General features: G+C 50.3%; 5 protein-coding genes across 5 annotated transcripts; 3 read left to right on the top strand and 2 right to left on the bottom strand.

Moving 5' to 3' along the window:
* Positions 1-8,759: 8,759 nt before the first annotated feature.
* P170DRAFT_375388 (uncharacterized protein) lies at positions 8,760-10,943 on the top strand (the record flags this gene model as incomplete). The annotated part of the gene is made up of 3 exons (XM_024845314.1): positions 8,760-8,825; positions 8,898-9,324; positions 9,381-10,943. The coding sequence occupies 3 exons, from the start codon at positions 8,760-8,762 to the stop codon at positions 10,796-10,798; spliced, it is 1,911 nt and encodes a 636-aa protein (XP_024710880.1). The 3' UTR covers positions 10,799-10,943.
* Positions 10,944-12,009: 1,066 nt separating this feature from the next.
* On the top strand, positions 12,010-15,613 carry P170DRAFT_433096 (TAPT1 family protein). Its single transcript, XM_024848404.1, has one exon. The coding sequence runs from the start codon at positions 12,148-12,150 to the stop codon at positions 15,430-15,432; it is 3,285 nt and encodes a 1,094-aa protein (XP_024710879.1). The 5' UTR covers positions 12,010-12,147; the 3' UTR covers positions 15,433-15,613.
* A 522-nt stretch (positions 15,614-16,135) lies between these two features.
* On the bottom strand, positions 16,136-17,422 carry P170DRAFT_461412 (uncharacterized protein). Its single transcript, XM_024852035.1, has 3 exons — positions 16,905-17,422; positions 16,612-16,834; positions 16,136-16,548 (listed from the first exon to the last, which is right to left on the bottom strand). Exons 1-3 carry the CDS (start codon positions 17,303-17,305, stop codon positions 16,363-16,365), a joined length of 810 nt encoding a protein of 269 aa, XP_024710878.1. The 5' UTR covers positions 17,306-17,422; the 3' UTR covers positions 16,136-16,362.
* A 127-nt stretch (positions 17,423-17,549) lies between these two features.
* Positions 17,550-19,342, top strand: P170DRAFT_484535 (uncharacterized protein). The gene is made up of 2 exons (XM_024853915.1): positions 17,550-18,748; positions 18,807-19,342. Exons 1-2 carry the CDS (start codon positions 17,814-17,816, stop codon positions 19,192-19,194), a joined length of 1,323 nt encoding a protein of 440 aa, XP_024710877.1. The 5' UTR covers positions 17,550-17,813; the 3' UTR covers positions 19,195-19,342.
* A 1,865-nt stretch (positions 19,343-21,207) lies between these two features.
* P170DRAFT_443325 (putative salicylate hydroxylase) lies at positions 21,208-22,853 on the bottom strand (the record flags this gene model as incomplete). Its single annotated transcript, XM_024850537.1, has 7 exons — positions 21,208-21,251; positions 21,303-21,634; positions 21,703-22,441; positions 22,496-22,553; positions 22,622-22,698; positions 22,749-22,753; positions 22,810-22,853. 7 exons carry the CDS (start codon positions 22,851-22,853, stop codon positions 21,208-21,210), a joined length of 1,299 nt encoding a protein of 432 aa, XP_024710876.1.
* Between the last annotated feature and the right edge of the window lie 2,496 nt (positions 22,854-25,349).

Here is a 25,349-nt window from a genome sequence, read left to right as displayed (position 1 = left end):
GACAAATGCCTCACTGCCACTAGTGCCGGTTAGGGCTAGGTGGAAATGTTTTTCTGAACGCCGCCGATCTTTCTTCGCGCCGATCACGACATGACTACGGAGTATGTCGGGTTAAACTCCTTTTCTTTTACATCTAGCCCTACATTGAACAGCCGGGTTATGAACATTTTATACTACGAAGGAACGAAAAGCCCAGCTACAGTACGGACAAAGGAAATAATATAAAGTCAACAGCAACATAAATCACTTCAAATATAAATAATTGTGAAACTAATCTGCACGTGAGCAATACACGCAATCATAATTTGACCCTCTCTCCTCAAGAGTTCCTGGAGCACTTCCCTTACTGTATACTAATTCGATCTCCACCTAGTTCATGCAGTGTAACAACCAACAGAGACTATCCAGATGACGGCAAATGCTCCGAAGCCGAAGCATAGACCTCTTCCCCGCTCTGCCGTTGCCCGAAGACGCATGACAGTCAGCCCTGATGGAGATCAATCGAATTCTTGGCCTCTAGATCTGGCGTAAATAAATTTGGAGCTTCCCTCCGAGGATGTATTCCATATCGTCGTAGGCAAGGATTGGTGGAGGTGCTAAGCGAGTAGATGGAAGCGACCGTGGATTCGCGCAGGGACTATGCAGTACTTTATAAAATTTTGTAAGCTAAAGAGGTCTTTGTTGGTCTGTCTGCGCATGAATTGTTTGTCTTTCAGCTTGTGGACTTGGACCAGTCAGCAGCTGCCATCAAGAAAAACAGAGACAAATATTATTTGTTGGACTGGTATGCCAGACAATAGCAGACTTCTCCATATCGCAATGGTTCTCTCTCTTGTTCTTTCAACAGACGAATTGCTGTGTATGTGGGTTAGCATGATTTGACAATCAGATAGATTCACCAACCATATGGTATCCAAAGAAGTCGCTCCAGCCAACCCAATCCTTTGAGTTTCTATTTCTGCAATCACACGCAAACAAAAAAGTAGAATAACAGAGCTGTAATGTTTGATGATTGATTTCATTGTGCTAGCCTGTAAAGTTGATAGACTTGTTGCTGAATGCTCCTCAATATTGGAAGAAACATTGGGCCAGCGCATAGGCCTGAACAGACCATGTGACTACCGAACTTCCCAAGATATCGATCTGCCAACTGCCGTCAAGAGAAGAGCGATGGAGACTGGGGCTCCCATCCGCCAAAGCGCTGGCAGCCAATGGCATAGTCTGGCAGATGCAGACAGCAGATGACCCGGTGGCCTGGATATCTGATGCCTGGAGCAGCCACCGCTGACCCAATTAGCACGCAGGGAATCCTCTGGACAGGAGATTTACACTCCAGACATCGAAGATAATATGTGAATTGGGATGGATCTGGGAACTTCCGGCGAAGTGAACCTGCACCTCCCATTCTGATAGGCCACCAGACCCCCCTCGGACGTCAACAGATGGCGATGGCCATTTCTCATGATGGAAGATACCGGTACCAAAAAGTTCCAGGCCTCTCTGGAGGCAGGCCCTCGACAAGCATAAATAACCCCTTCCTGATGGCCCTCTGTCGACTTCCTCTCTTTCCTCTTCAACCATCTCTCTCTTCTCAATCCATATCTTTCTTCTCCATCCGTATCTCTCCATCCATAGTATCTTTCTTCTTCCCATCCACTACCTTACTTACATACTTTCTCCTTCAGCATCCACCATCGTAACCTACACTGTCACGAAAGCTTCGACAAAGCTTCGTCCAGAAAGATACATCGAATCTATCTTCCTTACTTGAGTCAATCGGTAAGTTTTCCAAAACCATGGAGGAAGATGTCTTTCTGACTACCGACAGGTCGTTACCCTACCTTTTGCCTTCAGTCTGTCTCAAGCGACAGATATCGAAAGTAAAATGTCGACCTCCACCGAGCAGGAGCTTTTCTTTGGAGCCGTCTTTGAAGCCGACTATTTCGCTGACATCGAAATTATCGACTTGCTTCCCACCTCCGGCACCGTCCTTCTAGTGATGGTCACGCTGGCTCTCGTCATGGGCTTCTGGGATGACCTTTACTCCTTTTTCTCTGCCGTCGTTGGACGTTTTCTCTCTGTGGTGATCGGTTTTAAGTGGCTGCTTGCACAATTCGCCGATGTACGCTCTTCTCAAGAGTTCTCCACCACATTCAGCCTCTTCGCCTATAAGTTGAAGCGATCGATTATCTGCTGGCGCCCCTACCAATTGGCTTCTGCCCCGATTCGTTGGATATGCTCTTCCGACAATCTGGTGGTGCTGCTGATTCGGTTGATGGGCCTGGCTTTCTTCAGCGTTCCCGCGTTCACCGCGATCCGTTTGGGAGAATGTTTTCTATGTGGCCTAGGTGACGGTCTATTCACTACCCCCTGGGAAAAGGTAACTTACTGCTCCACCTGGCCAAGAAGTCCCTCGTACTTGACATTCGCTGACCAGAGCCAGTGGTTGGCGGAAATCTACTGCCTCGGGGCTGCAGTCGGCATGAAGTTGAACGAATGGGTCGAGAAGAGCGTCAAATCGTTCGGCATGGCTGATGGAGACATCCCCCAGTTTTACATCATTCTGTTCGCCGCCATTTGTATCCTGTGCTTCTTCCAAGTCGCGTGGTTGTACTATGCTCTTTCGCGGGCCGCCGTTTTCAAACGTGCCGACAAGCCCCAGGGCCCCCCAGCTCCGAAGATGAACTACGCCGACATGGAGACACAGACAGAAGACCCTCGTTCTGAATCTGCCGACAAGCCTCAACCCGCAGCTCCGAAGACGACATACGCGGACAGCCAGACACAGACCGAAGATCCTCCTGCGTCTGAGCTCGAGTCCCAGCTGCAAGCTGCAATTGCCAACGGAGAGTCTAAATCCCATGAACCGGTCGTAAAAGTCCGGCGCCGCGATGGGGAGACTTGGCTTCGTTGGTTTCTTTCCCAAAAGAACCCACAGATCGCGCCGGAGGATGAGCAGCCAAAGGACGTTCCTTCCGAGTTGCAGAATGCGAACGACGCTCTGTCAGCGTCGCAGAACGAAAAAGATGAGCAGCTAAGGGACGTTCGTTCGGAGTTGCAGAATACGAAGAATGATCTGTCCCAGTTGCAGAACTCGAAGGACAAGCAGCTAAGGGACGTTCGTTCGGAGTTACAGAAGACGCAGAACGATCTGTCCCAGTTGCAGAACGAAAAGGATGAGCGGCTAAGGGACGCTCAGTTGAAGTTGCAGAATGCGACCCACGATCGGTCCCAGTTGCAGTACGCGAAGGACAAGCAGCTAAGGGACGATCGTTTGAAGTTGCAGGATGCGGATGAGCGGCTAAGAGACGCTCTGTCGAAGCTGGAGGATGTAGAGGATGAGGTCAAGGAAGCACGGCAGTCTCTTTCCTATAAAGACGCCGAAGTCAAGCAGCTGGAAACTGAGCTGCGCGCGGAGAGACAAAAGGCCGAGATCAAGGAGGAACAGGCTCTTCTTCAGAAAGTCATCCAGCCGCAAGATGAACCAGCCGTGGAGAGGGAGCAAGATGAGACCAAGGTGCAACAGGCTCACTCCGCCAAAGACAGGCGCAGACATGGGCTAGCACATATGTTAGCCCAGCAGTGTCACCCAGCCAAGGTCAAGACTCGAAAGGCCCTCTCCAAGATTGAGCGGCTGGAATATAATCTAGAGGCGGAACGACGAAAAGTTCGGGATACGCAAGAAGAAGCCTTAGAAAAGCTTGATCTTGAAATTCAGCTGACCGAGAGCCGAAAGGCTGAGGAAAGGGAGCAGAAGGCCCTCTCTGACAACGCCGAGCTGGAACGTAAGCTCGGCGAGAGCCAACAAGCCGTGACCATGGCGAACCAGGCCCTCTCCGATAAGGCCGAGCTGGAACGTCAGTTGGCTATGGAGAGACAACAAGCCGGGGTGTACAAGACCCAGCTGGAGAGGCTCCAGAGCGAGAACCAATCGCTCGGAGCCGGAATTATATATCGGGATAACCAGGTGGCCATCATCCAGCAGCACACCAGCCACCTGGAAGTCGAGAAGGAGGGAACGGCGCGCCATCTTCGGTGGCTGGAAGCGCGTGATTCACAGGTTATCCCCAGTCTCGAAGGATTTTCTCGCGACGTCGAAGAACTTGGGAAGAAGAAGAAGTGGCTTGAGGACCAAGTCGACGAACTTCTCTCCCAAGCGATGGGAAGGCTCTCGCTCCGCTCGACCAATAAGGGTCAGGTACCCATGGGGATGCACGACAACGCTCTCCAGCCTAGTAGGGACCTGAACCATTGGGCTGAGTCGGATCAACAAATGCAAGGAGCGTCCCAGCCCCAGGAAGACAAGATGAAGGGGCCCGAGAAGACCGACGAGGATACCCTCGCTCAGATAGAGGGTATCAAGGAAGCCTGTCGGAAAGAGGTGGCCGACCTTCAGGAGAGGTACGATGCGCTCGAAATCAGCGAGCGCCGTGCGGTGAAGGAGGCCCGGCAGTGGGAGGAAGCGGCGGGCAAGCACGAGGATAGGCTCAGGGGCGAGAGGGTCCTCCGTGAAACAGCGGAAGGGGCCCTGAAGGTTCAGAAGAGAAGGTACGAGGAGCTTGACATGGAGTGCGGTTCGCTCAAGGTTCGCCTGCAAAAGCTTCAAGGCACAGGCCCCTCACAGGAGAGCCCCAAGCGCCGTACGAGCGATATGAAGTCGACCGTCACTGCTCTAGAGGACAGCAAGTTGGAGGTCGCCAAGCTGAAGCTGCAAAACGATAATTTGACAAAGCAGCTCGCCGACACGCATCCCGCGCAGCCCCACGAGAGAGCTGCGCTGGACGACTTGCGGAAGTGCAAGGCGGACCTGGACAACGAGCGGAGAGAGCGCGAGAACGACAAGGTGAGCATGAGCCAGAGGATCAAAGAGCTGGAGGAGAAGAACAAAAAGCTCGAAATATCCCTGTCCAATGCGAAGCTCACCAAAGAATCGCCTTTCCGCCGTCCTGGCGGAAAGCGCTGAACGCGCTCTCCTGTGATCCCTTCTACAGGACTTGCCCTCCCTCTTCGGGACCAGCCATTGCTAAGGGCTCGAAGAGGGAATGTGCAGAAGTTCGGGGGATCATGAGTCCAACCTGTGGCCCTCTGGTCAGTCGGATCTGTCTCTGGCATGGGGAATTCGGTCATGACTCCCAGCGATGCATGCTGGTTGTAGGCGAGGTCGAATTCTCCCCGGCTTGTGTGCACTGGCATCAAGCCGGGATCCACGCAAAGGGTTCCTGTCCTTCAAGCCGAGAGAGAGGAGGAATGCCCCCCGCTTGCCTGATTATATACCCTGTATTATTTATCTTTTGTATTTAGTGATAGTCCTTGTACATGATGCCATTTGTATGAGGACATAAAAAATCGGATTTACTGTCATCGAAACAAGGATCTTTTCCTCCTGCCGTAAATAAATCTGTAGCAAAGCGGCGTTTGACGAACAACGGAATGGTCAATCTTCCACATGACTTGTATCCGGCACGTGTGGTGTCTTCTTATTTACTTCTTGGGATTGTTTTGGGTAGCAACAACTTCCAACCCCTCAGTCAAGAACGAAGACAGTATTGCCAACCCAGAAACAAGTCCCATCAGGGATGAAAGCTATGGGGACTAGGGATTGAGATGCCAGGGAAAGTGCTAATTCATTGTCCTTGAATACCCCAGAAAGAGAGAGAGAGAGAGGGAGAAGAAAAAGAAAAAAAAAAGGAGGAAAACAGGCGTGCTCGCCAGAACTTAAGTGAGTTTCTACGCAGATGAATCTTGATTCTCTTTGCTGAACTGTGCTGCAGAATTTGGCAGACAAAGGTGCCTTGAGTATTGAATATCAATCGAACAGACATGTGAGACTGAATGCACAGATGAGGATCCAGACAGTGAAAAAGAGTACTGGCGAGTCCCAAAGTCTCCTTGGAATCTGAGGTCAGACATCTAACAGCCTCAGGATTAATCTTTCTGGCTTCAACAGCCGCATTGTCATCTAGTGTGAGCTGTCCCACATATGAGAGCTGAGAACAAGAAAGCGGAAGTCTAACTGATCGTTACGGAAGAGACATCGATACATGAATCCCCTTAGGTTGAGGAAAAAGTACTGACTGGCCATATTCGGATCCAATCACCGAGAAGAAACCGTTGTCGACACGAGAGTATCATCAACATGAAAACCGAGAAGAGGAAGCGAGGGTATCTTCAAAAGCGGCGAAGGGAGCATGCAGCAACGAGTCCAACAAGCTTGACCATACTTCTAACATCTCTTCGGACAAATTCCCTGCCTGGTCCCTTGAATTCTGATCCTACGTGAATCCTCTATACTCAGCCGGAGCGACAGTGCCTGAAAGCAATGACATGGTCGGGAGGGAAGCAAGTTCAAGCCTCAATCCAAAATGACCGACTCACGCCGACAAGGCGGATTGCTTCGCCAGAGACTCGAAATTTCGATGGGAATATCCAGTTCATTTGTAAGACATGAAGAATCCACCAAGAAACTTCAAAGTTGGGCTAATTAACAGAACGTATCTGCTATAGAGCTTGCCAGGAATCCGACAGCAAAGGTGAACGAACGGTCAATACCACCGCAAAATCGATAAAAAGAGTCAGTCATCTTCCACCAAAAATCTTTGCGATAATCAGGCTCACGGAAGGACCAGATAGCTGGCCACGGGTTGCATGGAAATAAAAATAAAAAATAACCGTTATGGGAGGGAGACAAGATGTGCCTGTCAACTTTACGTCTACCTGAGTCGGTTGGTTCCAAGATTTGCTAGAAGCCTGGAAAATCTGCTGGAATCGTCTTCGGAGTGACACTGGGAGCGATTTAGGGAAGGTGAAATAAAAAAGAATTTTGAAAAAAAGACGTGCACGAGCGTGGATTGAACTCATGCTATCTTTGATCTCTAAATGAGCAACGGGGGGTGCACGTGGTGACCGACTCGGTCATCGGGGCAGCGCATAAGAAAACATTAATGCGATTTGTTGTTATATCCCATTGCTGACATTCACTAGGATATCCATGAATGAGTGGGAGGGGGGAAGACTTTCAAAAGAATAGGTTTGTCTCCATTCACATAATACTGCCAATTACTCGTACGAATTGGATCCATCTAATGAAAACATGCCTCAATGATCAGCCGAGTACTCGGAGAAGCCGACAATGTAGCATTGATCCCTATACGCTACTATTGGAATAAAAGTTGACTCGCTCTTTGCGCGGAGATCAATTCCGACCTCGGATCGGCCCCAAGACTGCTCCGTTTGACCGTTTAAAAACTGCGGTGGCGACGTGTTCGCCAGGAAACTGGAAGCAACTTTAACATGGACACTGATTGGAACTAATGTACGTTGACGCCAGGGGGGATCGGCAACAAGACTCAAGTTTCAGGATTCGAAACTTTCGGCACCTACGCGCCCAAGAGGGCTGCTGCAGACCGTTCAACCCTGGTCCTTGACAGTCAGTATGCAGCTGGAAATTCTGCAGTCGACTAAGGTAGTGGATCAAAAAGAGCGCTTGCGTGGACAGGATTGTGTACATCCATACGGAGTAGTACTATAGGGTCCGGAGTGGTGCCACGGACCATCAGCATTCAAGTAATCGTGACCATTATTCGATAATTATTCACTGACAATGCGCAGAGCACGGAGTAAGTCAACCCCGATCGGACTCATAACTGACTGGATCAAGTGCAGGAGATAAGAATGTGCATTCGGTTCCTCGGCTGGGATGAGCTCCTTCGGGCTAGTGGAGTAATTAAGCAATCCTTGGCACGGTTGACTCTGCCGATATTTGGTCTTGTCCTCGATTGTGTTGAGGGATAGACTGGTTCTGGGAGGAAGAAGTGAATGCTAGAATGAACTGATATCAGCATTGAAATTGAGACCGATGCTTGTTTTTCTGGGCTCCTTCGTGTCCACAGTCCCACGCAGACGAAGGCCATGATGCAAACACCAGAGGAGCCGTGCCCAGGGTCAAAGTGGAGCGCTAAGCCGAAGCGAGGAATGCCCCGACGGTTCACGCGTGCTTAAGCGCCCGCAGTGTTTCATGGTTCTCCGCTGATTTGTCGATGCCAATCAATACTAATTCGCAGTTAATCAATCACTTCATGGGACAGGGTTTGCTCCCTGCCGGCCTGCATTCTCCGTTTCAGCATGTCCCCCCTCCTTCTCCGTCCTCGTCTTCTTCAGCTTCTCTCGCTCTCCAGGCCTCGGTTTCATCACTCCCTGTTCTCGACTTTTCTAAGCGCCTGGCTGTCATTCATTCCGCCATACATTCTTTTCTCCGTACGCCACATTCCAGTGACTGGCTCTGTTGTCACCGGCCACCCCCCGCAATTGCGACAAGCCCCTGATCCTTGGCGCGTTTCCACACCCCCATCGGCTGCCAGCCCTGCGTTGCACAATCGCTGCGCGCTTCGACTCTGCCATTCGCATTTTTTGACACAATGCGCTTTGTGTAAGCTGATCGATTGGCCTGTCTGTCGCTTGGTTTTTTCCATTCCTTACTCTTTGACCCCCTTGCGACTGTCCAACGGCCATGCGCCATTACAGCGCATAGCCGCCGATCCATCATACTCGATCCACACCTGGTGGTAGCCATTCTTTTTTTTTCTCCCTCCTTGTACAAAACCAGGGCGGCCGCCCTCGTTCTCTCTTTGCTGTCGCTTTGTCTTCGTCGCGTTGGAGACTTCGCACGGCTGGTCCGACGAAGTCGCATCTGTTCCTCTTCCCGTCGTTTCGTACCTAGGTCAATCGTTCGGTCCCTGGCCGGTCCGGACTTTTGAAACACAATGCCCTGCTGTGGAGATCGTGAGAAGGGAGCGACAGTCTCTCTTGAGGAGAAATGGGACTATGTGGTGAGTGTCACGGATCATTGAACTTTCCAATGCCCTTTCTAATCATCAGCTAACGCCCGGCACTTCCCATAGAATCTGTCCGATTTCAAGTCAGAGTCCTGTCTCACCCCGTTCTCCTACTTCTTCCTTTGGGTGTTCTTGATCATCTCGTTGGCGGTCTATGGCGTTGACACCTTCACCGCAGTCAATCTGCTGGCCTTCTCTCGTTGGGCTGGACAGATTGAACCCGCCATTCCGTTCGCTGTTTCTCGCTGGATCTTCGCCGTCTGTATCATCATCTCGTTTGTGCTCTTGGTTTTGCGATGGCTGAAGGCCATCCGAGCTATCCGATCCGGAAGCATTGCGCAATGCTACCTCGATTCGCTTGCTGTGCGAATCCAAAGTATCCGCATGGGTAATGAGGGCCGCGGATGGAAGCGATTTCTTGTCTTCGCAGAGTTGACCAAAAGTAAAAAGGGCGCTGAATATGTGGCCCTGTTTGCGTATTTTTCTTTTGAGAGTGAGTTCCCTATTCGCTCGAGTCTTGTAAGCAAAGCCATGCTAACTCGCTGATAGCCTGGATGAACACCATCTTTGCCGACGGTCCGCGCCAAGTCGTCAATGCCATTACACTGTACTCCGTGATGAAAATGGATCTTCTGCCAGGCGGGAAGAACGCGGCCGATGAAAATGATTCGCCTGCCTTTTTTCAGTTCTTCGACAACATTAAAATTCTGGCCGAACACAACAACCTGCGCGCTGTGGTCCTGTTCGGCATGCTTTTCACTTTGATCATCTGGGTCCTATCCATCTTGAAATTAGCCCTTGCGATTATTCTTTACCTCATTTTCCTCTTCCACCACATTCCTTCGGAAGATGGCTCGCTGAAAGCGTACTGCCGGCGCAAGATCAATAGCCGGCTGACGCGCATCGTGCGACAGAAGGTTAACAAGGCCCTGGCGAAGGGAATCGCATTGCAAAATCGGGCGCCCACTCAACCCAATCTGACCATAGACACGAAACCTACCTTGCCAGCTATAGGAGCTGGTAGCGATGATAAGGGACCCATTGTCACCACCATCTCGCGTTCCACAACTCAGACGACACTTCCACCATACTCGTCACGTCCTGGAACAGCTGCGCCAGACAGAAACCCCACGCTCCCGGATGTGGCTATGTTCGAAGAGAAGCCGTCGCTAAACCGGACTATGACGGAGTCAAGTGCATATTCCGATGCCGTCTCGATGTCAGGAAGCACGGCAGTTTCCGGATATAGCCCACTCGATCGCCAAACGACGCCAGCACCGCCTGTACCCCCGCTTCCAAGCGAGATCCCTATGCCCGTTCAACGGAGCCAAACTCCAATGTCACGGCCGACATTCACACCGGCACCACCGCCCTCGGTTCGTGGTCCGGGTCGCATGACCCCTGCGAGTGGATTCCGGGAGCCAGGTGACGACCACGGGTACTTTTCACACTATGATGAGCCACCTGCTGCACCGTATCATTCGTTTAGTCCAATCGAGGATCCTTACGCCCGGTCAAGAACACCTGGCACGGATTTCTCGCCGAACAGCCGCGGCCCTGTCAGACCATTCCCTCCCCCCAGCGTCGGCGGCACTCCTCGTCCACATCCCCAGACCGGGTATCCTCCGCGATCATTCACACCGGCTAGTTACACTGCGAATCGACCGCAGCAAAGCTTCAGTCCCGTGGAAGGTCCACCAATGAGACCCTTCCCTCCTGTTGGCCCACGTGGGACTCCGCAACCTCAGGGACCGGATGGCTATGTTCCCTTCAACGCACCGGCGAGAAACTCACCCGTATCCGCTGCCGGTGCACCAGCTTCAGGTTCTCCGGTCTACCCTTCTCATGCACCACCGAGGCCTCCCCCACCATCCAGTGACTACAGTGGGCCGACACCTCCCGTAAGAGCTTATACTCCTCACGACATGTACAGTCCACAATCGCAGCCTCATCAGCAGGACTTCTAAGCGATCCATGTCGTGAGCATCTGATCGCGAACTCTCCTTTCTTTTTTCCTTGTTTATTCTGTTTATGACCCCAGAAGAGCTGGTCGTCTCTTCTATGATTGAACTCTTTTTGTCCATACCCTTCATGACGAGCACCTCGAGCTCTGGAATGTTTCGTTTCGAATACCCTGGATATTAATCCGCATCGGACATACTGTCTTTTTTTTCTTTCTCTCTGGATTGAGATCTGGTGGATTTGTTTCTGCGTGATAGACAGATAGATAGATGCAATTGCAGAACGTCTGCTGTTGATAAGTCGGTGTTGGTTGACTTGGCCAAGTTCCTGGACGTCGGATACGTATGCCGTAGCTGCAGACACACCGCTCGGCAGAACGCCTTTCTTGTTCCCGGCTCGATGGATTTGCTCTCAGTGAGAAAGTAGTGGATAATTTCTTTCTTTTTAATATTTCAGCCAGGGACTTATTGTCAGGGGTTCCCTTGTCTCGGGGAAAGACATCATGTAATAGAGGGGCCACATTTTTAACAACCAAGTAGCTTACTCCTGGCTTACTAGAGATCTATCCCCATCTAGCATTCGAACTTGTTATAGAAAGAAGAAATAATTTCCTACGCAAAATACCTCTCAGCCGGCTGAACATCCCAAAAATTTATGGGCAACCGATCTAGAACTTGCTGACATGGCGACGCAATCAAACACCAACGTTTGACTGTGGTTGAATGAGTGCTACACTGAAACAATGAGGAAGAGGTCGTATCCAAAGCCTGCGATATACCGTTAGAGATTGGTTCATGAAGTCGACCCCTATGCAGCATGCCGCAGTCTCCCCAGCGGCGAGATGTACCGGCAGTGGGGATGCGCTAAAAAGCCGGCTGGTCGTCCAAAAATTGGGTAGTATTCTGATTGCTGTCGCATTGAGCAGTACTGGACTCAGGGGCTTCTTTTCGGTGCTCCGTCCTGCACTGGGAGTTTCGGACATAGTTGGCAATATCAGAATCAGTTGTCACGACCAGCAATTCCCGACTGACCTTCATATGATCAGGGACAAGGATCGACATGCTAAACGCCGAGTGTCTTGTCAGAGGAAGAGTTGCCAGGCCGGTGGAGAAACGTGCCGGACAAGTGGGTCATGTGACAGCGGGCGGTCAGTCGCGGCGATGATCCCATTCATTATCAGTTAATTCTACTCCGTGTCTCTTGCGACAAGTCCAGTCTTTCTTGCGCCGCATAGACGCCTCCGACTGCGGACACTACTAATTGCCAGCTGTGATCCGCCATCCGATTTCATGATCATGCGTCCTCCATAAATCGCCCATTCGACATCGCCGTGCCTTCGATCGAATCGTCCCGCATGGGTGACATTTCCGCCCCCTGCAATGGTGTCTCCCGCTCTCTCCCTTCCCCAGCCGATTCCAACGGGTTGAACAACGATCGCGAAGACTCGCCTCCTCTCTCGCATGGTTATTTGGATTCCCCGACGATACGAATGATGGATACAATAAACGGTGACCCCGTAAAGCGACCGCAGCGGCAGGACATGGCCGCAGCGCCGGGATTCAACGTGTCCACAAGTTCAAAAGGGGCTACACGGGGTCGTGATTGCATCGCAGAAGATGAGAAATCGTTGGAACCGGCCTGGAAATACCGACCACGTTCATTGCCGCATGAAGATCAGGGTCAAGGCCATATGCAGGAGAAACTGGTTAACGGCGCCGGATGCTATGCGCCACCGGAGGGATCTGCAGCCACTCTTGAAAGCCCGACTGCTGGCGATCAAGACCGGAAGATTTTAGATACCGCTTCCAGCATACAGCAGAATGGTGTCATTTCCAGTCCCCACAGTGACTATCAGCTTAGGTCCCCTAGCCAACGCGCTATGAACGGTGACCGAAAAGGCGGTCAGTCGTCACTATCTTCCGACCAGCCATTGGGGCTTTTTGGACACTCGCAGGACGTCGATAGCGCTTTGAATCAGTGGTCCGGAGAAGGCGAAGCGTCGCCTTCTAGGAATAATTACGAGTGGGATCGCGACCGTGTTCCGAAGTTATCGCCCGCCAAAATACATGAGCTTACATCCTCGCCCCAATCGATTCCTTATCGCACCGCGGAAGAGAAGTCTCGGCGAGTGGTCTCGGAGGGCTCACAACCAGTAGCCACTCCGGAAACTGCAGAGATGGGCTCATACACATTGAACGACATGAACGGCTCGCCGGAACATACGCCCAAACTCCGACCAGATAAATCCTCAACTGTGGACTTTGTCTCGGGTCTGGTGACGAGGCCTTCTGCTTCGTCTCGGCCTAGACCAGCGGTGCCCCGCGCTGTCTCTACCCCAAATTCTATGCGGCGCCAAACATTACCTTCAAATGAGCGGCTGGCTCAGACATGGGCCTCTCGATCGAAGCAAGATCGCCCTACTATCGGGAAAGACCCGGATGGACGACATCTCAACCCCTCGGCAATGAAGGCAGAGCCGGCAATACCATCGCCCATGCCGCCTTCAATACCACTACCGCCTCTATCGGTCCCGACATACTTGCAGCTGGAGCTTGCATCAGGCCGACCATCGCCACTGTACATCCACCGTTCTGCAATGAGCGATTTTCCCTACGAGTCATCTCGCGTCAAGCTAGAGCGACTCATGAATTTCTTGATTCTCCCGCCGGCGTTGGAGCAAGTTCTCTGGTTTGGAATTTTAGCATGCTTGGACTCATGGCTCTATTCCTTCACTATACTTCCTTTGCGCTTTATCAAGGCACTATATATGCTTATAGAGTCATGGATTACTAACCTAGGAGTTGAGCTCCGTTACCTGTCTGGCTTCATCATCAAAGGTGTTGGGAGAGTTTGGAGAAGACGGACAAAACATTCGCCAGATGGAACGCAAGAGCAGCCCAATGAATCTGAGTTGGAGACAAGAGCCCGTGCAACGTCGACCAAGGCTGAGCAGGTCCCGATCGAGCGAGATTTCAAACGACCTTCGGAGACACGCAGGCGCCATCGCAGCGACATCCAGCACCGACATCAGCACCGTCGACAGAAATCCATCCCGTCCGCATTGCTCCCGGATGACAAAGCCGACATCCTCAAGGGTCTTCTAATGATCACCACTTGCGCGGTTCTGATGTATTTTGATGCCAGTCGGATGTATCACTGGATTCGAGGACAGGCCGCGATTAAACTGTACGTCATTTACAACGTACTGGAAGTCAGCGACCGGCTCTTTGCCGCCATTGGTCAAGATGTGCTGGAGTGCCTTTTCTCGCGTGAGGCATTGGAACGCCGTCCAGATGGACGAAGCAAAGTGTTTCGACCTTTCGGGCTTTTCCTGCTGGCTCTTGCGTACACCGTCATTCATGCCACGGCACTGTTTTTCCAGGTCATGACGTTGAATGTAGCGGTTAACTCTTACTCGAATGCTCTGATCACCCTGCTTCTTTCGAACCAATTCGTTGAGATTAAATCAACCGTATTCAAGAAGTTCGAAAAGGAGAACCTCTTCCAACTGACGTGCGCAGATGTGGTGGAGCGGTTCCAGCTCTGGCTCATGCTCACGATCATCGCATCACGGAATATCGTGGAGACGGGCGCTTTCAATTTCTTCGGTACCCTGGGTGCTAGTTTGGGGGGTACGTACGCGTCTACTGCGACTAATAGCACGCCTCTCTCCACTCCACCGAGGACGGCAACATCGATTCTTCCGCAGTCATTTACCATCGTTCCATCGTCGATCGTCGCATCATTCAGCCATGTCAACTCATTTCTTCCGACTTTAGCGCAAGTACTGGGCCCATTCCTAGTTGTTCTCGGGTCAGAGATGCTGGTTGACTGGCTGAAACACGCCTATATCGGCAAGTTCAACAACACGCGTCCCGCCATCTACGGACGATTCCTAGATATTCTCGCCAAAGATTACTACACCAATGCTTTTGGAGACCAGAACCTCACCCGGCGGCTGGGCCTGCCCGTTATTCCGCTCTCGTGTCTCTTTTTCCGCGTCTCAGTGCAGACATACCAGATGTTTCTGGCAGCCCTTCTCCCGCAGCACCCATCATCAACCGCCGTATCGTCCACCTCACTATCCTCAATCCACAGCCACTACGCGCCTCTTCCGATCCCATCACCTCCACCCCTAAGCATTCGCACAATACTACCTATATCGGCAGCCCACGCAGGATCCTTCTTCCGCCAGATGCTCGCAAACGCCATGCCCACCCCCGCCCAAGCAGTGTACCTATTCACCATCGTCCTTCTCCTCACGGGCTTCGTCCTCCTATTGATTTTCAAGCTCCTCCTCGGCATGGTCCTATTAGCATTCGCACGAACCCGCTACAAGGCAATGAAACACCGCGAGACAGAGCAGTCCTCGTCCTCGTCCTCGTCATCCTCTGCCCACGCACCTACCGAAAACGGCGGCCCTCCTCGCGGCCGAGAGTTCGCAGTCGAAGGCAGCAAACGAGTTGGCGGATGGGGAGTCGTGGAAGTAAACGACGACCAACGACGCTGGATCTACGTCGATGACCCGGACGGACTTCGACGGTTAAAGACGAAGGAGGAGAAGGATAAGAATACGAAAGAGGAAACGAATATGGATCATGTACAGCGCTACGAGATGGTTGCGAAACGGATCTGGTAATCTATATCTAATACTGCTGCTGTTGCTGCTGTTGTTAGTACTACTTGCTACTTACTACTTGCGGATTTGCATATATTGTCCGCGATAGATGACTTTGTTTTTGTTGGCTTTTGTTCATTTTCTTTTCTGTATGATTTTTTTGTTTGTACTGTTCGAGATACCATAATATATATGTTTTGATCTGCTTGTTTAAATGATGTGAGAATAATCCAGACTCGGCGATAGTCAAATAAATCGTGTGGAAATCTGAGATGTACTACCCCTGGCCTGCATATCCCAAAATTTCCGATTCTACTAATACAGCCTTTCGCAATCGTCTAAAAGCTATTATTTCGTATTAAAACTACTACCTCCTACAGAATGGGCGCCGGTTTCCTCCCAACCTCTACGAACACGATATTCCCCCCTCCTGACCTCGCCGACCCTCGGGGCCACCTCTCACCAGATGGCTGGCCATCTACACCACGTCTACGGACAATAACAGGCCTAGAGCTACGACTTGGGGCACTACGTCTACAGCGACACTCACTGCAATTCGGCGATTTCAGAATATGTTGGCTGCCAAGTACTCCCGCCGTTTGTTTACTTTTCCATGTATGGATCTTTGCTATACGAAACACCATGGAAGTCCTTTCTATTTCTTTCAATCTAGGTGGAATCAATCGATTCATTCATTAGACACTTCATCCATACGTCTGAATTACTTTGATATTTTTGGATTGCTGCGATGGTCCTCGGCTCCCTGTACGTCAATAAACTAATCGAAGTATCACTCAGCATAGACGCGTTGCAATAGTAATTCACACCGTCGGAATCATTCACACACAAATTCCATAAAGAGAAACCAACGCCGATGAGCCATCATCAATCGCCAAAACAAAAATCGGATACAGAAATCTCAAAACACTCGCATCGTGCAGATAGATCAGATCATCTGGTAGACTTCTTGGTGGCATCGCCAAGCCACCACTTTTTCAGGAAGATAGAAAGTTCCCATCCTTTCTTATCATCGTCTTTGAGATCATAAAGCTTGGTGGCCCGCACCACCAGCTCTTTCCCATTAAAGTTGGCCTCGAGCACACGGACCTGCGAGCCTATGAACGAGAACATCAAGACCTAGACAGAATTTTAGTATCCAATCCGGGTAGACTGAAAGGGAAAAAGTTAAGGCAAGCTTACCGGAGCATCCACGTGTTTGCGGGTAATTTTGGTTCTCAGACGCTGCTGGATAATCTCGTCGATGGTCACAATCTCTCCGTATAAGAGGCGATCATCCGGCACGGCTTCGGTGATGATCATGCATTTGATATGGGGCCGAAGCGGCAGATCCCAGGCCGTCTGGAGTTGCCATCGTGGGTTGCCGAAAATTTCGACGAGATCGGGGAAGCCAAAGTCACCCCAGCTATACGAGAGGTTAGAACCTTCAATATTCAACGACAAAGGGAAAAGAAAGGAAAGAGGGATATACGAACTCCCTGTAAGAAGGCGCAGGCGGGAATTCATCCTCCTGCGGCAATCCGCCATGTTGAATGTACATGTGTAGAAAGAACTCCGAATTATGGGCGAATTCATCGAAATCGAGTTCATCGAAAGAGGGGAAGTTTTCGGTGATCCAGTCATCATCGTCTGGGTCGACTTTCACGTCGGGTGGATCGACCTTCGCGTTGTAAGGCGCGAAGAACTGAGGCAGAAGGATATCATTATCTTCGAGAGACATGGGTTGCCGGTCCACACCAGCGGCTATTAGGTCGGAGTCTTCGAGATAGCCATTTCCTAGTTTGTCGATCCTTTTTCTAATGAGCTTGAGCTTCTGACGGCGGTCCTTGCGTTCCGGTTTTCTGGCCACCGGCTTTGCCGATGGGAGAGATTCCATTTTCCCACAAAAGAGCGAACGAATGTTTCAAGCGAAAACAGAAGCCAGGGCGGGCGTAAGACGGCGTAGAGTAAGACGGTGTAGAATGGTGGAGACGATATGAATGTATTAAGTAGAGGAGTGGAGAGCAGAACAAAGAAGGCGGAAGAGAGATTAGAACCTAAGGAGGATCGGGGGTCTGATGCTTGGCGACGGATCGCCAGTCGCTCCCCTCCTGGCAACTTCCGCCATCCACCGGCACCATCCACCATTCACCATTGATGAACCTCGCACGGATGATTCACTGCATAATTCACTGCGCAATCATGCCCCTCATAGGTACAGCTAGTGGAAAATGCCGTTATGACAGGGGGGGGTGGCTAGACAAAGAAAGGGGGGTCCTTTCTTCTGCTCCATTACTACTACTACTAATACACTGTCCTGGATGATGAGAACCACGTAAACCATATCTACTATCTACTCATACTCCTTGATATCTCAATACATATTTGATTTTAGCCTTCCCAAGATGCGTCAACGTCAGGTAAAGGCTTTGCCCTCGAACTCAGCTGCGTGGAAGCGGCGAATCCTTGAGAAGGGGATCGAAGACGCCAACATCCACAAAGTCGAGCTGAGGTCCGCCTCCACTATCAAAGAGGAGCAGTTTCTGGCACTGCGAGTACTCTGGAAGCCCCATTTCAATCTAAACGTCTATCAAAAAGTATTTGACCTACAAGCTTGGGTGACGGAGGCCCAGGAAATGCTTGATGAATACGAGTCCTGGCAAATCTATGTCAAGAACTGTGCTACCGACGTGAAAGAGATGCCCGAGTCAACATTCGTCATGGCAAGATTTTGGCAGATGATGGCAGCTCGACTATCATCCAATCGACTTATTCCTAGTGTCGCGTTCTCTCCCCCTCCCAAGGTACACAATACGCGCAGCAGAACTGGAAACTTGCCCAAGAATGAACCCTATCCAGAGACACCTACTAAATCTACGGGGACTGTCCCAGAGCCTTCGTCTGATTCTTCCGAGGAAGAGCCAGAGGAGGAAGAGCCAGAGGAGGAAGAGCCAGAGGAAGAGCCAGAGGAGGAAGATAGCCCCGGGACAGAGAAGTTCCTGGACCGTCTATACCTGCCAACCAAAGATGAAGAGATTGTGACTGCTGCGCTTTTCAACCTTCTTTGCGGTCTTACAGTTCACACCGGAATCCCAAATCGATGGACGGTGCATAGGAAGGCATTCAAAGCTCAGTTCAGTCATGCATCATTCGAAGCCCGCGTTGACGGGTACCTCGAAGATATTTCTGAGGAGTCCGAGAAGGTTCGCGCATTGGTTGAAGTAAAGCCAGTGAAGCGCGCAAAGAAAATCGTCAAAATCGTCATGCAAGAGGCCGCCCAAATGGCAGCGTGGATAAAGAGTGATCCTGATGAAAACGGATGTTTAAATCGGCCTGGTCGGTAAGTGCTTATCTTCAAAGGAACTGCAGATTTGTATGACCATCGGTTTAGCTGACAGCTGTAGTCGCCTTCATGTTTCGCAGGATAGACATGAGATTTTCATCACTTTTGCAGAGTATGATAAGGAATACATCAAGTATCTGAATGATGATTCCGATACGGATGACCTTCACTTCCTCACCTTGCATCAGTTTGGTCCCTGGAATACTACCAGTCCAGCTCGTATGCGTGATCTAGGCAAATTTCTCCTGGCCATTAGTCTGCGAGCGCAGTCTGACATGAAGGAGGAGGGCGTTGAAGTGACAGAGAGCCAGGATGAAAAGCTCATGTCTTCATTGGCCGACGAGGAGAATGACACAATGGATGTGGACTCAGATTACAGCGATGACGAGGAAATGGATGAAGAAGATTCCGAAGAGGGCGACGATGCTGACTATGTGGACTAGGAGAGTCAAGAAAACAATTGCGCTGTTTGAGGAAATCAATCGTGGCTCACATCGGCTCATTGAAACACTAGACTGCTACGCCATGGCTACTAGGCTAGGATACGTACGGAGCTGTTGGAATCTGCGCTTTTGCAAAAGGACGCCGAGAGCACCGAGGTTAAGAGTCAATTCAATCAGCTGACACTGCACAATCAACGTTTGACTGCCCACTTCATTGCAGTGATCGACATCTGGAGACAACAGAGCTTATTTTTCTACGCCATTTCATATCGTCGTGAAATTCTTACGTCGCTTCGCAGATTCAATTATCATTTTTTTATGGTTGTGAAAGCTGGTATAGGCGCATTTTCCTCAATATTTTCTGGAATTTAGTTTCATAGTTTCCTTGAAGAAGTCTCATGTATTTGATGCTGTTTCTTTTCTTTCTTTTTTCTTTCTTTCTTTCTTTTTTTTTTTTTTTTTCTTTTTTTTTTTTTTTTTTTTTTTTTTTCGTTCACCATTTGTTCTGAGAAACCTAGATGCAGCCAATTCATTTATTGTTCAGGCACTTTATTCATTTACTTTAATCATCTTGATCATTCAAGTTAATATTATGTGGATCGCCACGCTGGCTCGAACACTGTCGAGTTGTGAGCCCGGAGCCTCTCTAGCCATTGCAGCTCAAACCAACCCCCGGGACGAAGATTCCCGGTACTCATTTGAAGCCGGACGAGATCCCATAACTTCTCACCCAGTCTCCAAGGCCTCTCTCAAGATCAAAGGGGGGCATAGAATGCGCAGTTCGAGGGATGGTTCCCCTTTCCTTTCCGATTATCCAGTATCGCTGTCCGCCGAACTTCGTTTTGAATCTGCCCACTCAACTCGACTTCAAGAGATTTTATCAAGTAAATTGTCCTTTCGCCCCTTTTGGGGTGCGTCTATCGAGACCACACATTCCATTCCGTCAAGCTACAGCGTTCCCTTGTTCTCTCTGCAGTTGAGAGGGTTGCCTCCGGACCTTTTTTTATGCAACACTCAGAACCGCAGATTAAGTAGTGGATCTCGAGAAGAAGCCTACTGGAAAGCGAGGGACCCCGAGTTGAAGGCCTAGCAATTTGCGTAGGCGAGGGCAAGTAAGTTGCCCCTTTTTTCCGAAACCGAGACTCCTTTGTTTTGTGGCTGAGATAGGAGAGATAATGGGAAAGAATAATTCATTAATTTCACGTATGCCCAGATGCCCAGTGTGGTAGCCGGTAACCATAGGGCCGAGTTCCTTACCGATTCCAATCTTTTGTTAATCGGCCCTTTTGTAAGAAAATTGCCTGTTTCGGAAGTCTGTATGGCTTCATGATTTCCAGCTTCGGGCAGTATGACAACCTGAGGTACAGGCCGCTACTAAATGTCTCGCCATTTGGTTACCCCTGTATGCAAAACCATGGAAGACCTCATTCTATCTCTTTAAACCTAGATACAACTAATTTGATCATTTATTGGCACTTCATCCTTTTATTTTCACCGTTATATTGATCCTGTTGAGTCGCCCCGGTAGTTCTCGGCTCGGCTCCTTGTGCGCAAACAAAAACGAGTACCACCACTTCTTCCCCTACCTAGAGGCAACCCCAGGTTCTTTCTGCAGATATACCTTGGGGGCGATGGCTCAATGGTTGAACTGAGTCATGGTTCTCCCCTGGTTGACAAGGAGGAAGTGGTATCTTTTTCTTGAATATCAATACTAAGGGATGCGGGTTTAATCCCCGACGCTTATTCGGACTTTTCTACTATTTTCTCGCTCATTTATAAGTACCTATTGATATTCCAAATGACAGTGATAAGAAGTAGTATTTACAGTCTGAGGCAAAGAAACCCCTGTGATCCAAAAACGGAAAAGGCTCGCATATAGGTATGCAAATGAAATCCAACGCTCAAAAATGTCACCAAGTAGATCGTACCTGATCGAAAATGTCTAGGAGACGAGGGTTATACCTCATCCCTCCGCGGGCGCATTTTTATATCCAAACGCCCAAGAGCAGCCAACTACAAATGATGCCGCGCTTCGGCCACATGACCACTTTGCAATTCTACCGCTGAATTAGCCTTTCCCAGTGCAAAAACAATTAGAGAGAGCTTACCCTTCCAAGCCTCCATGGCAGCTTTCTCAGCATCCCAGCCCCACAGAAACCGTTGCGTTTCGCGATCTGACCATCGATCTGGGTTCGAGCCGCCCTTCATTGATGCCAGGAACTGCTCGTCGCGGGCCTCTTGTTCCGGCCCGTCGGGAAGGTGTAGCGTGATTCGGTTCTCAGAGCCAGATTGTTGGACCGTCTCTGCGCGATGTTTGCGGGATAGCTGGTATGCTTCGAGGACTTGTGGGATCTCTCGGTGTGAGGTGATGTTGGAGAGCAGAACGCCGAGTGCGGCGGCGTCTTCGACGGCTTGGGCAGCGCCTTGGGCGACGTATGGTCTACATGGTTCGGTTAAGTGAGTATATGGTACTGGACGAACCGTGAGAGGGGAAAATGCGAGGCTTACAGCATGGGGTGGCAGGCATCGCCGATGAGAGCCACAGAGCCTCGGGTCCAGGTCTTCAGTGGAGAATGGAGACAGAGCTTCCATTCAAGGACCTCATCGTCGGGAGCCAGGTCTATCAGTTTAGTGACTCGACGGTCCCAGCCGAGGTAGTCGTTTTTCATTTCCTCTTTCGAGCCACGCATGGTCCATGACTCTTCGACGCCATGTCGATCGGGGTGCAGCAGAACGACGTTAAAGAGTTCGTGCTTGCGCACTGGGTAGGCGATGACGTGCCGCGAGGGACCGAGCCAGCGAGTCGCCTGGGGTTCATTGATAAGATCTTTGAGGTCGGGATCGTTCTCCATAGCGCTCCGGGGCAGCATGATACGGTAGGCTGCGTCGCCGGTAGGAATGGGTTTGGAGGGTGAGCCACCGAGGATGTGATTCCGGATGGTTGATTTGATGCCATCTGCGGCAATGACGATATCGGCGTCAATAACGGTGCCATCTGCAAGAGTGACGGAGGCTGGACTATGAGTCGCGCTTGTCACGGTCGAGTTGAGTCGCAATTCGACATTAGGAAGCTTCAAGGCGTGTTCGACGAGAGCACTGTGGAGGTCTGCTCGGTGAATGACGACTTGCTGGCCGTAAGTCTTGTTCACGGGCATAGTTCCAAGAAGGGTTCCATCCTGCCATCGTCGGACATGAATGTGCTCCAAAGCAACATCCTTGGAATGAATGGACGGTGATACACCCCATCCTATGGCTGAGTTAGTGCCGCCGAAGATGTCGTAAGCCGTCAAGTGAAGCTTACGGTCTAGAATTCTTAGCATATTCGGAGATATCTGAATGCCGGCTCCGACTTCTGCAAGCTGCAGGTTGGTCAGCCGTAGCTCAACTAGGAAGTCTGTCTAACCCAATCAATGGCGGTAGTGCTTACCTGAGGGGCTGCTTCTAGAAGGATGACATGATGCCCTCTTAGACCGAGGGTCAAGGCTGCAGCTACACCCCCAATGCCTATATAACATTAATACAAGAGCATCACACCGGGAATGAAAAGGATATACCGGCACTGTGAATGTTAGTCAAGGCACAAAGGGTGGAAGGCAGAGACTTTCAGAGACTTACCCAACAACCACCACCCTGAACGGCGTTCGGGCTTGAGCCACCATTGTGCTAGAGAAAAAGCTCGAGAAGAAGGATAATAAATCGGTCTTCGTCTGAACGAAGTTGAGAAGCGCAGTGAGAGCAGAATCCATGATTGTAGGCCGGAATCATCGAGTCTTATAAATGATGATAAATTATACCCCGAAATTTTGACCGGAATAACGGCGGAGACTAAGGATCCTTCATTCTCCACTCCGTGCAGGGACAAATGCTGGGAGAATTCGATAATAGTAGACCTGTGATAGTACTCCAAGGTAAGGTTGGGCCAGAACGCAATTTAGTGCCGTGCTCGACAGGGAATTACTCGGTGGCGCGAGTATCCGAATGATGGGAGAAAAAAAAAAAAAAAAAAAAAAAAAAAGCTCCCAGTCTCGGCACCGGTCGGTTATCCTCCTGGCTCCGTTTTTTGGACCTCATTGCTGGAAAGAACAACGGCTCTTTGGCGAACCGTTATTTGCCGAGCACATTTTCCCCCAGATCCTCCCCAGTATTTCTGTTCTCGAAGTAATTTGATCAGACCCACCGGGATTGTCGATGATGGGAAGGTGACTCTGATCATCTCCATAGCACGGCAGTGGTCATTGCCGAGCGCGACTCATTTCCTTCCCGCCCAATGCTGAGGTGAACATTACTCAAGGTCGCACAAGCACATCCCCGACGCTCGTTTCTTTTTCTTTTTTGCTTTTCTTTTCTTTTCTGATCACCCCTCTCAGCCCCAAGACACGACCAAGGAGACAAGGGGTATCAACAGCGCTTACTCTCAGCAAACAAGGATGGCAGGGAAAGAGCCTCTCCGCAAGGGCCGACTGTAAGGGTGTCGAGCTGGTTCCTTCCAACGACCGAGTTTTTTGCCACTTCGCAGTCCGGGTCGACTCCCCGATAAGTTGATGGACATCCACCCTCTACGAAGCGGAGAAGAATGATGCAGCTCGCCAAAACCCTCGATATGCACAATGAGGACAACGTCCAGTCCAGCCCCACGCAGTGCGGATCGGGTGGATGGATCGACGCACGTCTCCGTGTGGGTGCTGTGCAGGTAGACCGGGGTGAACTAGTTGTCACCGGTGACTGAGGTGAGATATCGGCATTTGGGGGTGGATTTGGATGCCGTGGAATGCTCTCTGATTAGGACCTCTGGTTAATAATGATTACACATCCAGAAGGCACCCACATATCTAGATCCAAGACAACCGACTGCATCGATGAGGGGTTCTCCCTTTTCTGAACCATCATCATTAAGAGGAAACATTCTTGGGGGGACGCGATTGGCCCCTCACCTATTGCACCCAAGTCAATGGCGCATCCATATTCGGCCTTCGGGGCTGATTGCCTAGTATTCCAAGTCACGCGCAATTCTGGTGGTTGCCTTTTGTTTCAATTCCAGCCCCCTGAGCAGGTACCCAGCCAAACACACGAAATATCCATGCTCAGGAGAACATCGAGTTGATGAGGTAGGTGCCTGCCATGCGCACTTCCGCGCTAGCCTTGCGAAACTCGCCACAGCATCCGACTCCACGCTATGATCTCGTTTGTTTGTTTGCTAGTTTCCAGGATGTGGAAGCCATCCGCGTGGTCGCATGCAGGTAATATGATTTCGCCCGCGGCAATGTGTCGACTGAGCTGGGATGATGCCGGTTGTAGGAGATTCAGGGACCTCTACGGGTGTAACCTTTTTATGAAATCAGCTTCTCAACACCTGACGTGGTTTGGCGGGGGTCGAATTTTGGGAGATGTCCTTTGCGGTCACATCGGCCCTCCTGAATGGTACTCACTCCTTGTCTCTTGTCACTGTTTCTCTGGTCATTTAGGTCCCACTGTTTGTGTTTGTTTCAAAGTGGGTAGGACCGTTTGATTAATTCTCCAAAGCAACCAACCAAACTTGGCGACCTGCGAAATGATGCTGCAGCTTCGATAAGGATTAGCTGAGCCTGGTATAATCTATCCTTGGTGATATACCTGCCTGATAATTCAAAGTCCTCTAGATGTCGAATTAAGGGAATACAAAAGCCGTATACGCATGAAAACCTGGTATCTGTTGGTTCAATAGCGAGAAAAGTAAGCGCAGATCATTATCATTATCATCATCATCGTCATCATCAAGCCTGTTTTCCTTGTACACACGTCGTTTGACGGATAAGATTACCGCTCCTGTTTGATAGCAAAGCCTCTCTAGATTTACCGACAGCTCATTCGGCCAGGGAGGCGTTTGGATTCTGTTTTGGTATAAAGGAACGGCTTGGATGACGTTTGTGCTGGGTCCAGACGGGGAAACAAAAGAAGATCTCTAGGTCTTTGCTTCAATCAATGGGTATGTCTTTGCATGGAATAGAGACAAGCGAGAGAATAAAGAATCACGATCTGCGATTGCTGATGGTTGTTTGAAGAAAGGAAAGGACCAGAATTGCTCTCTGGAAGGTCACCGGCGGTGGTTGAAGTCATGTGCTTCTTTATACATGCAAACCGAACGAACAAGACAAACACGCCTTTGCAATCACAAAGTC

This window comes from Aspergillus steynii (genome assembly GCF_002849105.1).
Source record: "Aspergillus steynii IBT 23096 chromosome Unknown P170scaffold_1, whole genome shotgun sequence".
NCBI lineage: Eukaryota > Fungi > Ascomycota > Eurotiomycetes > Eurotiales > Aspergillaceae > Aspergillus > Aspergillus steynii.
This window is presented reverse-complemented; position numbering and strand designations above follow the sequence as displayed.

What these genes read in the sequence shown, in the direction of transcription:
- P170DRAFT_433096 (XM_024848404.1), top strand. Translation starts at nt 12,148, where the DNA reads ATGGGTGACATTTCCGCCCCCTGCAATGGTGTCTCCCGCTCTCTCCCT.
- P170DRAFT_461412 (XM_024852035.1), bottom strand. Translation starts at nt 17,305, where the DNA reads ATGGAATCTCTCCCATCGGCAAAGCCGGTGGCCAGAAAACCGGAACGC. An exon ending in CCTGCGCCTTCTTACAGGGA is followed by an intron (nt 16,835 to 16,904) that starts GTTCGTATATCC and finishes CCTCTCGTATAG; the next exon opens with CTGGGGTGACTTTGGCTTCC. An exon ending in GCAAACACGTGGATGCTCCG is followed by an intron (nt 16,549 to 16,611) that starts GTAAGCTTGCCT and finishes AATTCTGTCTAG; the next exon opens with GTCTTGATGTTCTCGTTCAT.
- P170DRAFT_484535 (XM_024853915.1), top strand. Translation starts at nt 17,814, where the DNA reads ATGCGTCAACGTCAGGTAAAGGCTTTGCCCTCGAACTCAGCTGCGTGG. An exon ending in TGTTTAAATCGGCCTGGTCG is followed by an intron (nt 18,749 to 18,806) that starts GTAAGTGCTTAT and finishes TTTAGCTGACAG; the next exon opens with CTGTAGTCGCCTTCATGTTT.